At 39.2% G+C, this 13,968-nt stretch overlaps 1 protein-coding gene across 1 annotated transcript in view; it reads left to right on the forward strand.

Moving 5' to 3' along the window:
* PCDH15 (protocadherin related 15) overlaps positions 1–13,968 on the forward strand; it is a 2,701,201-nt gene that overhangs the window by 733,522 nt on the left and 1,953,711 nt on the right. The window contains exon 5 of the mRNA XM_086921939.1: positions 990–1,145. Coding sequence (XP_086778065.1) covers positions 990–1,145 — 156 coding nt within the window. The remainder of the gene's footprint in view (positions 1–989; positions 1,146–13,968) is intronic.

The following is a 13,968-nucleotide window of genomic DNA, read 5'->3' on the forward strand; positions in this document are numbered from 1 at the left end:
CAGGATAATACTATCTCAAGGCTGGAAAAAATACCCTAGACACAAAACCAGGTGAGAGCCCAAACCATATCCAAGAAGAAGCAATTGACCAGTCTCTAACATGCCTCACCAGCAACGAGTTAAATCCTGCCACACAGCCCTGACCAAAGACCATCAGAGAATATAGCTCAAGCCTAGCCCAGATCCCATCTCCTAACATCAACAAGAATCCAGATGAGTCCAGTAAATGTACCAAACCAGTAGGAAAGCTTCCATACAAATTTACAACTCAAATGAATATCTCTGCTGTTCTTAAAAGAGTAAGGAGGCCAGAAAAACACAATTGAATTTCAGAGCAGAGAGTTGGACGGAAATCTACAGAGTAGCCTATCCTAGGCCTATCTAACCAGTCCCTAAACCTTCAGGTTGAAGAAAATTTCAGACACCCTTCGCCCAACCCAAGGTTCTATGTTAGTCTGAATGTTATTAGGGACAGAGCTCTGAGTAACTTTAAACCATTCCGCGCTTATGACGGAACCGTTCCGTCACGCGCCTCGGGTGAGCTGTGCTAGTGATGGAACGGTTCCGTCACGGCCCGCTCTACGCGCCTGCGCGGCGCTGATTTTGCGCCTGCGCGCCGCGTTCTATTGAGCGGGCGCGTTCGTGATGGAACCGTTCCGTCACTAGCACAGCTCACCCGAGGCGCGTGACGGAGCGGTTCCGTCACAAGCGCAGGTGAGCCGCGCGGCCCACCCCACCCCCTAGCACTGCGGCAGAATTGCCACTGCAGTGAAGGGGTTAACTAACATAATTAGTTCAGTGTTGGCTGAATTCTGGGTGAGCCTTGGTATTACAAAGAGCAGAACCATAAGGGAGTTTGTTATTTTAATTAGTGGAGTGCTGAGAAATTCACTAACGTACTATTCGGACTCAAACTGAATTGCAATGTCAGCTACATTTAGCATAAAAAAGTTGTTTAACATTAAAGCTTTTTCCACTTTGCTTTATAGCCTCCTGTCTCCATCCAATCTATTGTTGTTCAAGTCCAGTGTATAAATCAAAAAGTTGGTATCATCATCAACCATGAAGTACGGATTGTAGTGCGAGACAAGAATGACAATTCGCCCCGCTTCCTAAAGGAAAGGTACTATGTCGCAGTAAACGAGGTATGTATTTTTCATATTTTAAGCCTCTTGCAAATAAATTTGGCAGTGTATTTCAACCAACATCACTTTCAATATTATTTAGAATACAACCATCAATGACTTTTTCTGATTGTAAGAATTTTTGTTCATTGTAAGATTTTCATATGTACTTGTCGATCTTTGTTAAATCTTATAGGATCATTTTATTCCTGTTTGGAGATGACTAAGAACATTTTTTGTTTCTAATCTTGCCTGACTTTCTGACAACTATTTTTACCACACCCCTGTCTTATCACCCCTGCTAATTTCATGGATACATACAGAAGTGAATAGTTGCAAATGGAATGGAAACAATAATACTGATAGTAAGAGACATCATTTATATATGTACAAACTTTTTATGGTAAATTCCAACCATAAAAATCCTCAGAAAAGTACTCCTATGATGGGCAGGAGTAAGTACATTTTCGGGGTGGGAAAGGGGAGGGAGCAACCCAAAATTCGATAGGAATCTACGGCAAGGAATTCTAATTCTGAAAATATTATTTCCATTGAGAAATTAAATAAAAAAGTAAATCAGTCCAAATCTATATTTCACCATGAGAAAATATAAATTAGCTGAATTTCTGTAGGAGGAGATGTTTATGCATTTGAATACTGGAAATATGCAGATTTTTAGGACTCCTACAAAAATTATTTGAGAATTCCAATTAAGTTTAAAATTTGCTCCAAAATTAGTAGTAAATCTGTGTTATTACGTTTTTGGCATTTTCAGACGTTTCTTAGTGTGTCAGGTGACAAATAATGTGAAGTTGAAATTAAACTCTATGTCCGACCTTTTGGATGAATCCCAGGCCAGCCTTATCCTATCTAGATTTAGACTCCTGTATTAGGATTCGTACATTGTTTTCCAGCTTGTGTTGATGGTAGTAGAAATCTCAGAGGTCATCTGGTGTGACAGTTTTTCTCCAATTGGCATACATAAACCATCTTTGCCCATGAAGCATATTTGTTTGTGTGGACACAAGCTGACTTCTTTCAGGTCAAGGGATAGAATGTTCATTACCTCTTTTATTTTCAATGAAAGAAATAGGGTCGCAGTACCAGTGGCTGGCCATGTGTGATGCTGGACTTACTCAAGTTTGAGTTGGAGTACAATACTAATGTTTTGGGTCCTTTTTGGCTGTAGTAACACTTGAAATCAAGCTTGTGAATATATATGAGCTTCCACTTTTTGAGTGGGTGTCTGCCCCTTCCCAAACCCCTTCCAATGCCACCCCTAGCCCCATTACTCCTCCCAAAACTCCTACACTTTAGTAGTAAATATTTCCAATTTTCCCCCCCATCCAACCAGTCCCTCCCACATTTCATACTAAATTGTTTGTGGAGATATTCACAGCTGATTCGGAGATCTCTGCACATAAAAGATAGGAAAGGAGATTGCATTAAAATAACTATTATAATAGTAATACCATACTACAAAATGCAGTTTGTGAATAGGTTTCGTAGTGATATGCATGTTTTATCTTGTTTGCAGACATCTATTTTAATACTGGATATATTTTTGTGTGTGTGTGTATTTGTGTGTGCATCAATGTCATATTTAGTAATGCATAGAAAGGTGTGCTTTGCCGTAATATACTTAAAGAGGTACATTTGTGGGAGTGTCTAAAAGGTACTGTTACAAGGACATAGATGCCAACGGGATGTCCACCTCTACATTTTGCATGAACTTCATAATTTTGATCTTTGCTCATTTGACAGGCTCACATATTTGACTTGGTTTTAATGATATGAAAGAACACAGCCTAACATTGAACATAATTTCACATGTTGGATGATCTCAATATGCCCACCTCGCACTTTCTTGCACTAAAGATTTGACCTCATTCCACTCTAGGTAATGGTAACAAAAAGATAATTTTATGGAAACACTGGATCGCTTCAACAGGGTTCCATATATACATGCTTTGGATGAAGTTAAAACATAGTATACAGAAATGTTTTCTTATAAGAAACAATACTTATAATAATACTAAAAATAATTTCTAATTATAGTACTACCAATAACAATAAACATCATTCTCATCATTCTCATAATCATCATCACTACTTTTGTTATCAAAGCCATAATATCAGTATATTGTTTAAGGATTATGGTTTGGGTCTAAAAATAAAATCATGATCTAGAGCACTGTTCAAGAACGCAAATATTACTTGCTGAAACTGTAAAATTGGCATACATTCATTTTATCTGACATGCTTTCTGGCTTCCTGTAATCTTTTTGTTAGATTCTTATTCAGAATGTTATTACTTTCAGAATAGATCGGCACACAATTTAAAAAGAAACATAGGGATTTTCAATATATTTTTTCTCAATATTATGAATGTAAAGTTTAATATTGAACTGTTTTCTCAATTGCTGTGTTGTTGCACATCAACCTTTAGTTACATTTGTCATTTTTGGACCAGCCATTCACATTTCTTTTGTTTACAATGTCAATGTGAATTATTAATTGTTTTAATTTATTAACAGCTTTCAGTTACTGATAACATCGCAATATGTTAATAATAGCTCCATTACATGGTTATTAAATAATTTCCATGTAACTTTGTGTACTAGTCATTTGTATCGAATGTAAATTTAGACTTGGTTTTCGTGTCAAACCCTAGTTTATGAGTTGCTGATCATTTGATCTAATCTCACATCCTGTGTGTGTCATGGCCCGAGAGACATTTTGGTCCACAGTGTTTCTATCAGATGCATTTCTCCATGCAATGCTGATAGACTTTGGAATGCATGAAAGACTTAGGACCAGATGTATGAATATCTGTTCACAAAATATTAATATGAAAGTGTGACTAGTATTTTGTGACCAGCAAATCATTTTTAATACTGACCTATGTACTATTAGGATGACTTTTAAAAATATGAATTATGACAAATCGCAATCTGACCTACCACATGAATATTAATGAGGTAGGTTGCAAATTGTGCTCTCTATGATTGGAGGCCATAGCACGGAAGGTGGCCAAGAGTAGTCAGCAGACCACCATGTCTGTAATTGTCTTTCAGTGAAGTAAACTTTATTTGAATGCATCCTCTTTGCGTCAAAGGAAACAGGATAGCGTAGCATAGCATACATATTGTGCGGAACTGCTGGTTCTTTAACTTAATTGAGCATGCAGCTTCCTCTAGCGTTATAAGTGCATTGGTTACCGCTGTAGGGGTAATCTGTATTTCCAATGCTCTGCTCCATTTTGAGGCTAACTGTAAGCATGAACCAATTCTATCCTGACACAGCTATGCGAATTGCATGTTTTCAAGGAATCTTTTATAAACATGTCAATATTTCATGTGTCGCTATGGATTTGACCCCTTGTGATCGCATGAAGAAGTCTCTAAGTTGTAAATAATTACAATAATATTGGCGTGGGGTGAAAACTTATTTTGAAAATTCCGAAAAGTTTTAAAGCCGTAACAATCATAGAGATGTTTGACTCTTTCAACCTCAAGCTTAGCCCACCCATTTGAGACGCTGTAATCAAAGAACTCAGGTAGTAGTGGGTTATCCCAGAGGGGAAACCTGTCATGATATATTGGAAGAGAACATCTAGCAAGAATTTCCGGCCATACAGTGAACAAATACCTAGGTGTCTTGAAACAAACTTGCTTAAAGTAGTTTGGGTTGTGAGTCCAATAAAGAAACCTATGGCTATGATGGTCTAGTAGGAGATGATGGCTAAATGTTTGACCCTCACTTAAAAGAAGGCTATATAAACGGCCCATAAAAGAAGCCCAATAGTATAATAAAAAATCAGGAAGCTGAAGGCCGCCTTGATTTTACGGATACTTTATAAGTTTAATAGTGCAACGTACTTGCTTACATCCCCATATGAAGCTGCCTATTACGCCTTCTAGTTTTTAAAAAAAGTAGTTAGTAACTCTCGGGAACTTGAGCCAATTAAATATAAAAAGTTGGGAAGTATTGTCATCTTTATAATATTTCATCCACCGATTATGCTTATAGGTAATTTATGCCAGTTTCTTAGCTCCTTACTAACATCTTGAAGCAGAGTATCATAGTTCAACCTTAATATATGTTTAAAATTAAGAGCACCTGTGTTTTAGTAGGAGTTAACTTATACCTGGAAAAATAACCAAAACTTTCTGCTTTGTTCACAATTGTTTCTAATGAAGCAGTCTGGTCTGTTGTAAAGATGAGAATATCATCTGCATTAGCAGTAACTTTCCGATCATTGATTCCCGACGGTAAAGGTGGGATGTTTTCATTAGCAAGTAATACCCGTATAAAAGGCTCAATATAAAATACAAACAAAAGTGGGGAGAGAGGGCACCCCTAATGGGTGCCTCTGTATATACGAAAAGATGTAGATTGAGTACCTAAATAACTCAGCTTACCCTGTGGTAAAGGGTATAACGCTGTATCCATGTAAGAAATCGGCCCGTCATTCCCAATGAGGCAAGAATAGGCCATAGACAGCTACTAGCCATGCAGCCCAAAGCCTTTTCTGCGTCTCAAAGTATCCTACCTAATTTGCTAACTGATTGTTAAGCATAATCAAATACCATTATAGCTGTATTAGTGTGTGCCTTAGTACCTCGACCTCTTATAAAACCGTGTTGTTGGCTTGAAACTAAGCCTGGCATCAGAGGAGCCAAGCGATTAGCCCAAACCTTAGCAGATATTTTAGTGTCAGCATTGATAAGAGAAATCGGATGATATGAGCCACATTCTTCAGGCAGTTACCCTTTAAAATTAAAAAATAAGATATTGTGGTATCCCAGGTTAATGGTGCTATCCCAATATCGCCAATCTCTTGTATAACCTTGGCTAGCAGTGGAACTGTAAAACATCTGACTACATTATCAAACTAAATAGGGATTGAATCATCCCCCAATGCAGTGCCTGAGGGTAATGACAACAGGGCAACAAAAATTTCCTCTAGTAAAACTTCAATTTGCAGGTGGGCAGTGGCATCTCCTTGTAGGTATGGGAGACCTGCCCTCCCTAGTTAGAGAATTCCTCTATATTTATTGGATCTGATTGAGCATAAAGAGTTTCATAAAACACCATAAATTGTTTGCATATCATATGAAGTTCAGTATGGAGTTTGTTATCCGCACCCTTAATGGCCTTTATTACATTTTTAGCCTTTTGATTTGCCAAATGGTATGCAAGTATCTTCCCCACCTGTTCATACGAAGTGGAGCGATATTTGTTATAGCAAGCTGCCACCCTCTCCTTTAGTGTTCCCCAAGTGATGCCCCTGCTTCGACAAGGTCAATATAAAACTGTGTTTGTCTTGGATCATTAGCATTAATATTAATTGAGGCTTCTCTAGTTTTCTTAACTTGGAGGATAAATTATTATGTGATACCCCTGACATTTGCCTTCATCGGATCCCAAACAGTACCAAAAGTGGTTGAATTATGATTAAAGTGGATAAACTCTACTATTGGTTTCTCCATTTGTACAATATGCTGATTGTTTGTCAGTAAATACTGTGCGAAGGAAAAGGAACTAGGTTTACTTGCAGATTGTGTTCGGAAAAAACCCCAATAGGGTTATGATCCTATGTTGTTTTTGGACAAACCTCAATTGTGCCTGACTGAAATGTAATACCGCTAGCCTAGACCATATCTATCCTAGAGTCCTGCTTGTGCGGACATGAATAATATGTATATACTGGGAGATTAGGATGAAACGTTTTACATGCAGCTTTACATTATGCAAACATGCTAGTTCTAGAATAGATGCCCGTACTTTTGGCATTCTTGCAATTGTTTGCTGGCTGGTAGAGTCAATAGAGTAATTCATGACACAGTTAAAATCACCCATGATTAATAAGACCTCTTGCTATTCCAATAGTATTAACATTCACAAGTTAGAAACCTCAGGGTCATCAGCATCAGGCCCGTAAATGGTTGCTAAGACGTATTTTATACCATGTATTTCCAGCTGAGCAGTTACCCATCTCCCCCTATGATCTGCTAATACCCAATGTGTATTGTATGTAAGCTTTTTACTAGCAAAGATGGCAGTTTCTCTAATCAAAAGATTTTGAAATGTACAAACTACTGTTTGATATCTTAGCTGATTAATCAAACCTCCTATCCTCATGGGCCAATTGAGTGTCTGATAGGAATACAAAGTGAGGCTTACACATACTTAATTTCTCATGGACAAGTTGATGCTTTCGTCCAGCATTTAAACCAGAGATATTCCAGCATAAACACTTAAGTGAAGCCATAATATTTCAGAAATTGACCATACATCAATGTTTTTTCTAAAAAAATAAATGATTTACTTTAAATAACCCTTTTGGATGCTATCTCCAGTTACTGTAAACGCTCCTATAAACTGGGTCATGTTTACCCTTCTGCATTCATATCCCCCTTGCTTTTTCCCAGCATAAACCCACCCACCCCATCCTTCCAACTCCCCAACCTGTGTTTGTCTGCTACGAGTCCTAACTTTACTACTACTACTAAATGCCTTCTGGGAATACCAAAAGTAATACGTTTAGGATTGAATCCCAGTTTAGTAGTAGTAAAGTAAGGAGTCCTAAGTTTACTACTACTAAATGCCTTTGGTGAATACCAAAAGTAGTACGTTTTGGATTTCATCCCAGTTTAGTAGTAGCGAGGTTAGGAGTCCTAACTTTACTACTACGAAATGCCTTCTGTGAATACCAAAAGTAGTAAGTTTAGGATTTTATCTCAGATTAGTTTTGTGAATCGGCCCCCTAAAAATAGATCTCAAATTTCATGTTGGTTGGCATAAGTATATTATTGAAACCTTTAATGGAATTTCTTCTCATATTTTCTGAAGTGACCTTTTCCAGATTGGGAAATATGTATTGATTCATTTTCTTAATCCTTTTGTAAGAATTTTTACTTGTAAATATCCCTTTCATAATCTTAGGAAGTACTACTCCTCAGCACATGTTAGAGAATGCCCTGGGAAAATATTTTGAATTGATTTGACCTGTCTGATCTTCGGACAAATTACCAGTTTATATGCAGCATTTCTAGTTTGTGGGATGGTGACATAGTTGTAATACAGTTTTTGCTAATAATTTAATTTGACTTTCCCACGTTAGAATTGAGTATATCATCCACCGTGTGGTAGATATTATTTCCCAAATATTTAAATGTCAAGGACTCCCGTGTCCGGCCTCCTCCAGCAAAATCCGATCTTTTGGGATAAATCTAGATTTGAGGAAAGAGTGCAGAATTTTATCCATTTGGCACAAAGGTTAGAAATGACTGAAAATACATCAAGTGTCCCAGCTACGATAGTGAGATTAGTTGTGGAGTCCTTAACATAAAGCAGGTTATTATCAGCATAGACAGAGATCCTGTATAGTATCCCTCATAGATCACCCCACCCCCGCCAGTCCGCCAGTGAACACCCAGTTGTCGAAGTCGGGCAACAAACGGTTCAATAGCTATGGCAAACAATCAAGGCACCAGGTGGAAGCCTTGAAGCGTTCCCCTGCCAGTGGTGTATGATTATAAGAAAATCTGTCTTATTTTAATTCTAGCAGTGCAGCAGTTATGAACAACCTGTGTCCATTGTTCCATGTATGCGTCTTTTTCAAATATTTCCAGTACTATAGTGTACATATATGCAACTTAATTAATTGAATGCCTTCTGCAGCTTCAGACCTATCCAGTCTCACTTGTACTCTGCTGGCAGCCATGGCAAAGCAGAGCTATTCATTATGTCCCACGGCCTGAGGATTTTGAAAGAGGCACTGCGACTTGGCAACAAGGTGATCTAGTAAGTGTGAGTCAAATTGGAGATCTCCGATACAAGTTGGCATGCAACGATCATAGCCAATATTTTATAACCTGAGTTTAAAATAGATAGAGGCCTGTAAGAGGCCATATCTGAGGATCCCTTTGTGGTTTAGGAATAGAGCTGATCAATGCTTCTCTGGTGTTAGTGTGTAGTGAAACACAGCATTCACATTATTCAGACCTGCCTAAGCCATGTTTCACAGGCTTACCTTAATCCATCACTGCCTAGAGGATGTTATGGTCGGAAAACATTTTAGAGTTATATGTTGTAGAGGAGACGTGTGTGTAGCCCTGCTGTGCAGACTAATTTATCTAAGTAGCAGTGTGTTTCATGCACTGCAGAGCAAAATTAGTACTCTTGATTGGTTGAGTCCACTGTCGGCAAGATTACACTACTAATCAATGTTCTGGCCAATTTTGCTGTCCCATAGGTTTGTATATGATTGGAGACTGGGAGAGGGGCCAAAGGGAAGGATCAAACACTATGTCAAGAAAAGAATTGAGGTCTCCTCCAATGATCCAGGGTAGGTGCATCCAGTAGGCTAGTCAAGTCCATAATCAGGGCCAGAAAGTAGACGGTGTTTGAGTCATACATACTCCCAGTACCAGCAGTAGCTCTTCTAAGCTACCCTTAAGCAAAAAGCAACACATATTGTCATTCGTGATCAACACATGGTTATTCCACCTCAAGAGGGACGTTAGTTTTTATCAAAATCAAATTCCACCTAACAAATACTGAGTACCTTTTACCAAATATGTGCTATCTCCATCAGGGCTGCAATCTTGGTATCTCTTCATGCACAAGGATGGTCTCTTACAGGAAGGCAATCTGGATTTTCCATCTTGCTAAGCCAGAGTGTATTCTATATTGTTTTTGCATGCTATTCATCCTTCTGATGTTCCATATTAACATTCTAAATGGGGTTTTGAATTGTTCAGAATAAGTAATGTGCAATTCTGTATGACAAAAAGACCAAGGGAAGGCATTATATGTGTAGCAACAAGCTCTGTGACAGTTGAGTAATCAGCTTGTGGTCTGTTAGTGAAACAAATCGGCTGCACCCCTATGGCCGGTATGAACAACCACACCATATGGAACAAATTCCCAAGCTTATCTGTTCAAAAACAACTTCCCAAGAAAACCCTGTCATATCTGTGACCTAGTACAGGGCACGGAAGGAATGAGGATTTAGTGATGGCAAATAACTGGTTTTGATGCGGCCCACTTTTTATAGTGCGATATACACGCAATATAGTGATAGGGAAGGGCCAAAAATGGCAGCAAACCACCACAGCTGTCTATTATAGAAGCACCATTATTTGTTGTATGAGTTTCATCTTTACACATATATTAAGGGGCTATAATACAAAATTCTGCAAGAGGACAAACAGAACCAAAGAGGGTAGGCATTAACACATTTTTCAGTGTCAACCTTCACAAATATAAATATAGAATTTCAAAATGGGTATTAGTGCTTTAGATTAGCTTGCACTCCCTTTTGGCATAACCAGTAGAGTAGGTGGTGCACTCAAGCCATCTCCTTTTCAAGAGGGATCATCGCCAGATGTAGTAGACTCAGAGAACAGTTATGGAGTTGGGGTCAGTTCACTCAGGGCTGCCTCAGTGACTACTTCATTATGTTGCTTCATTCGCACCTCAGAGCAGGAAGGGCCCTTGTGACCAATCATGAACCATTTACTGTGGTTGAGTGTGTTAAGGACTTGGAGTGTCAGCCTTCCGGGCAGCATGCGGTGCACTCTCTGATGATCCATATGTCTCTGGTGAGTTCCAAGCCAACACAGCTTAATTCAAGATGTACATTTTGTGATTAGCAACCACTCGAAGTTTCACAAGGTACAATAGTGCATTTTCAGGTTAGGCTTTTTGAACGATGTACACTTATGTTGTACCATAATAGTATAGTCGGGGAAAATCATCACCTGAGGCTTTTCGATCTTAATGCGGCCTGTCACTGTGTTCCTAGCAGCTCAAATGACAGTGACTGTAACAGTAATGCATGATCTGAGCTGCTATCGACTGCAGAGACAATCTAGCCGGCGGTCATCTCTCAGGCAGCCTGTAAGCATGCTGCATTGCAAACAAGGGACAGAAAGAGAGAGCATTATATTATTTGTCAACCATTCTCCTATATGTAGCAAATGGAATTGCTGCCCTCATGTTCTTCAGCCCAATTACGCATAAATGAATACATCGAGAGTGGCCCTCCTAGTATTCAAGCCTGTCTTCCATGATTCTCACTCGTTCAGTAAGATCCTGAACTTGGTGAGCCAAGTAATTTGTAGGAGGGCAAAGTTCTTTGAGGGGATGGTAATTATTGGTGCCTTTATCCGACAGTTTGCAATGGATTTTACATAAAATAGTAAAATCATTTGTTAGTGTGTCAAACTTTGCCTCCAGGGTTGTACAAATCTCTTCAATAGCTAATAGTACCATATCAAATTTGTGCTGGGAGGAGTTCGAACCATCCAGGGAGCTAGACAGAGTCACATATTACTGCATGGTTGTGTAGTTGAAGATGTTGGCGATCATCTTCCAGTGACCTTTGTAGTTTGCCCATTTGAGGAAGAGTTGATCTAGTGATGCAAAGTTGGTACTATATAAAGTAAGGTGAACAGAGTCTGGACTGGCAAGCTGTAGCAGTAAACTGTTCTCTCAGTATGGATAATTGTATCAAATAGCAGCATAATCACAACAGTTGTGTTTCTTTATGCACTGGCTAAGCTCGCCTTACCCTGATCATATGACCTCTATTTTGCACTCTCATTTGCACAACCACCTGGGGAATGTGCAACCACAAGGGATTCAAATGAGTCCATTTGTGATTCTCCTTTTGTAGTCCAGAGCTAAGTATGCCTTTTAGAACAAAAAATCAAACATACTCTTCAGAAAACTGTAGTCTTCTAGTGTACCAGTCTGTTGCATTCATTCATCTTGTTCTATTATTATTCCTATGCCCACAGTGTAGTCAAGTGAACTTGCAGGTAGAGTTGTGCTGTGCTCCATATTCAGGGCACAGTATTGCTGGTGCAGTTAGCCTACTTCAATGCATATTATTCGCCCTGTGTCCCCCCCAGGCCTTTTGCCATCTCTGTTTTTAATATTAGACATTTTTGGCAATGGGGCCAGGGAAAAGCCACAAGCCAGGCCAATGGTGCCACAATGCCACAGGCCCACCATACTCACAATGCAGCACAGTCTGAATAAATCAATCAGCATTTGTAAAGGGCAACACTGTCAGCCCTAGGGGTATCTGGGCTTGAAGATGCTGTGTCTCTGTTGAAAATCCAGGTCTTGTGTCTCTTTTGGAATGCCCGACAGGGAGGGTGTTGTTTGGAGGTAGAAGGGCAGATCATTCCAGGTCTTGGCGTCAATGTAAGAGAAGGAACAGCCCCCACTATAGCTGTGACAGATGCAGGGGATGTGGGTGAGGGTAAGTGAGGAAGAACACAAAACTCTTGCGGGTTGATGGAAGCTGGAAGAATTGTCTTCTGGTGCCATCCGCTATCCCTGGTTGGCTGGTGGTGTGGGATCCTCTGGTATTTTTCAGGCATCAATGGGTTGGCTTGATAAAGCCCACACCCAGTCACAATGTGAATGGATTCTCCAGTCACATGTGCTTTGGTAAACTATGCAATAGGTTACGTCTTTTCATTGCACCAGGAATCCCTACATGATCACAGCAAATTATCAGCAGGTTGACAATTTTGGGGGACTTAGTCTTGCTGATGATATCAATGGATGATGTTGTCCCAGCATGGATCTCTTTCAAGATTGCGCCATCATGTTTGACTGCTAACCACGCCTGGCTGTTATTTGTTGCAAAACTTTGCTAAGTCTAAGATTTGGTTCACCGTCCAAAACCTGTAGGTTCTGAATCTAGTTGCATTTATTGTGGCTGTATATTTTAGAAATTGGCTTTGAAAATCATTCACAGAGATAAAGAGTTGGATTCAGGTATATGATCAACTCCTTGCACAGTGCACCACAGCGTTCAATGAAAGAATACAAGGTATCTTGGCCAAACAGTCCATTGCCCCATCCCTATTTTGAAAAGGGGCCAGGGTGTATATGTGAAATTGGCTTCAGGATTTCACATGATCATCAGTTGTAATAGAAATTAATCTTTTCGTTCAAACCATCCATTTGAAGATGCCCTTGGGTGACATTTTTAGCAATCTTGCATCTAGAGATTGAAAAGATTGGATCTGAATAGAGACCAATGGTATCTTCAGTTCAGAATTCTCTCCCCATTTCAGGCTTCTCCCATTCAGATAGAAGGTATATTGAAATGTTCTGCTCTGATTGGACACTGACGGTGGGAGAAATGCATAACTGGCAATTGCTTTACAGCTGTACCTGGACAAATGTTTCATCCATTTGCCACCAAAACAATTGCATGAAATAATATGCCTCTACCTGGGGGGATATAGATTTATCATAAAAATACAAAAATCACATCTTTCCACGTTCCAGGTTCTATAATTCATTTGCAACAGGTTTAGGGCAAATCTGGAACAGTGACATTAATAATGCATGAGTGGACAAACTCTGTTTTCATTTCAGATATGTTCTAATTGACTGAATGAACTGCCATGAATTGATTGCAGATATAAATTGATATGGTAATATGGCAAAAATGAGTATCCTTGTCTTGCATGTGCAGTGAATGGGGCAGAACTAGAAGTTTACATTTCGTAAACCCTTTGCAAGGACAGCAATAATTGCAGTTCATTGAGATAGACTCCGTCTTCACCCTTTATTAGAATACATGCTGGGAAACCAGAATCATGACTCTGGATCAAATAATACCCTTTCTAGTAAAGATCTTATCCTTGATACATAGGTAACTTGTTTCGGCACACCTTCATTGGGAACTCTAGCTATGGACTTGCCTATTGGTAATTCTAACAACAACCATCTCCGGCAACAACTTGGATTATAATTTAGGATTGAAAATAAAATAATGGGCATTGGTGAAAGAGTAGGAATC

Source organism: Lissotriton vulgaris, chromosome 5 (genome assembly GCF_964263255.1).
Source record: "Lissotriton vulgaris chromosome 5, aLisVul1.2, whole genome shotgun sequence".
Classification (NCBI taxonomy): Eukaryota; Metazoa; Chordata; class Amphibia; order Caudata; family Salamandridae; genus Lissotriton; species Lissotriton vulgaris.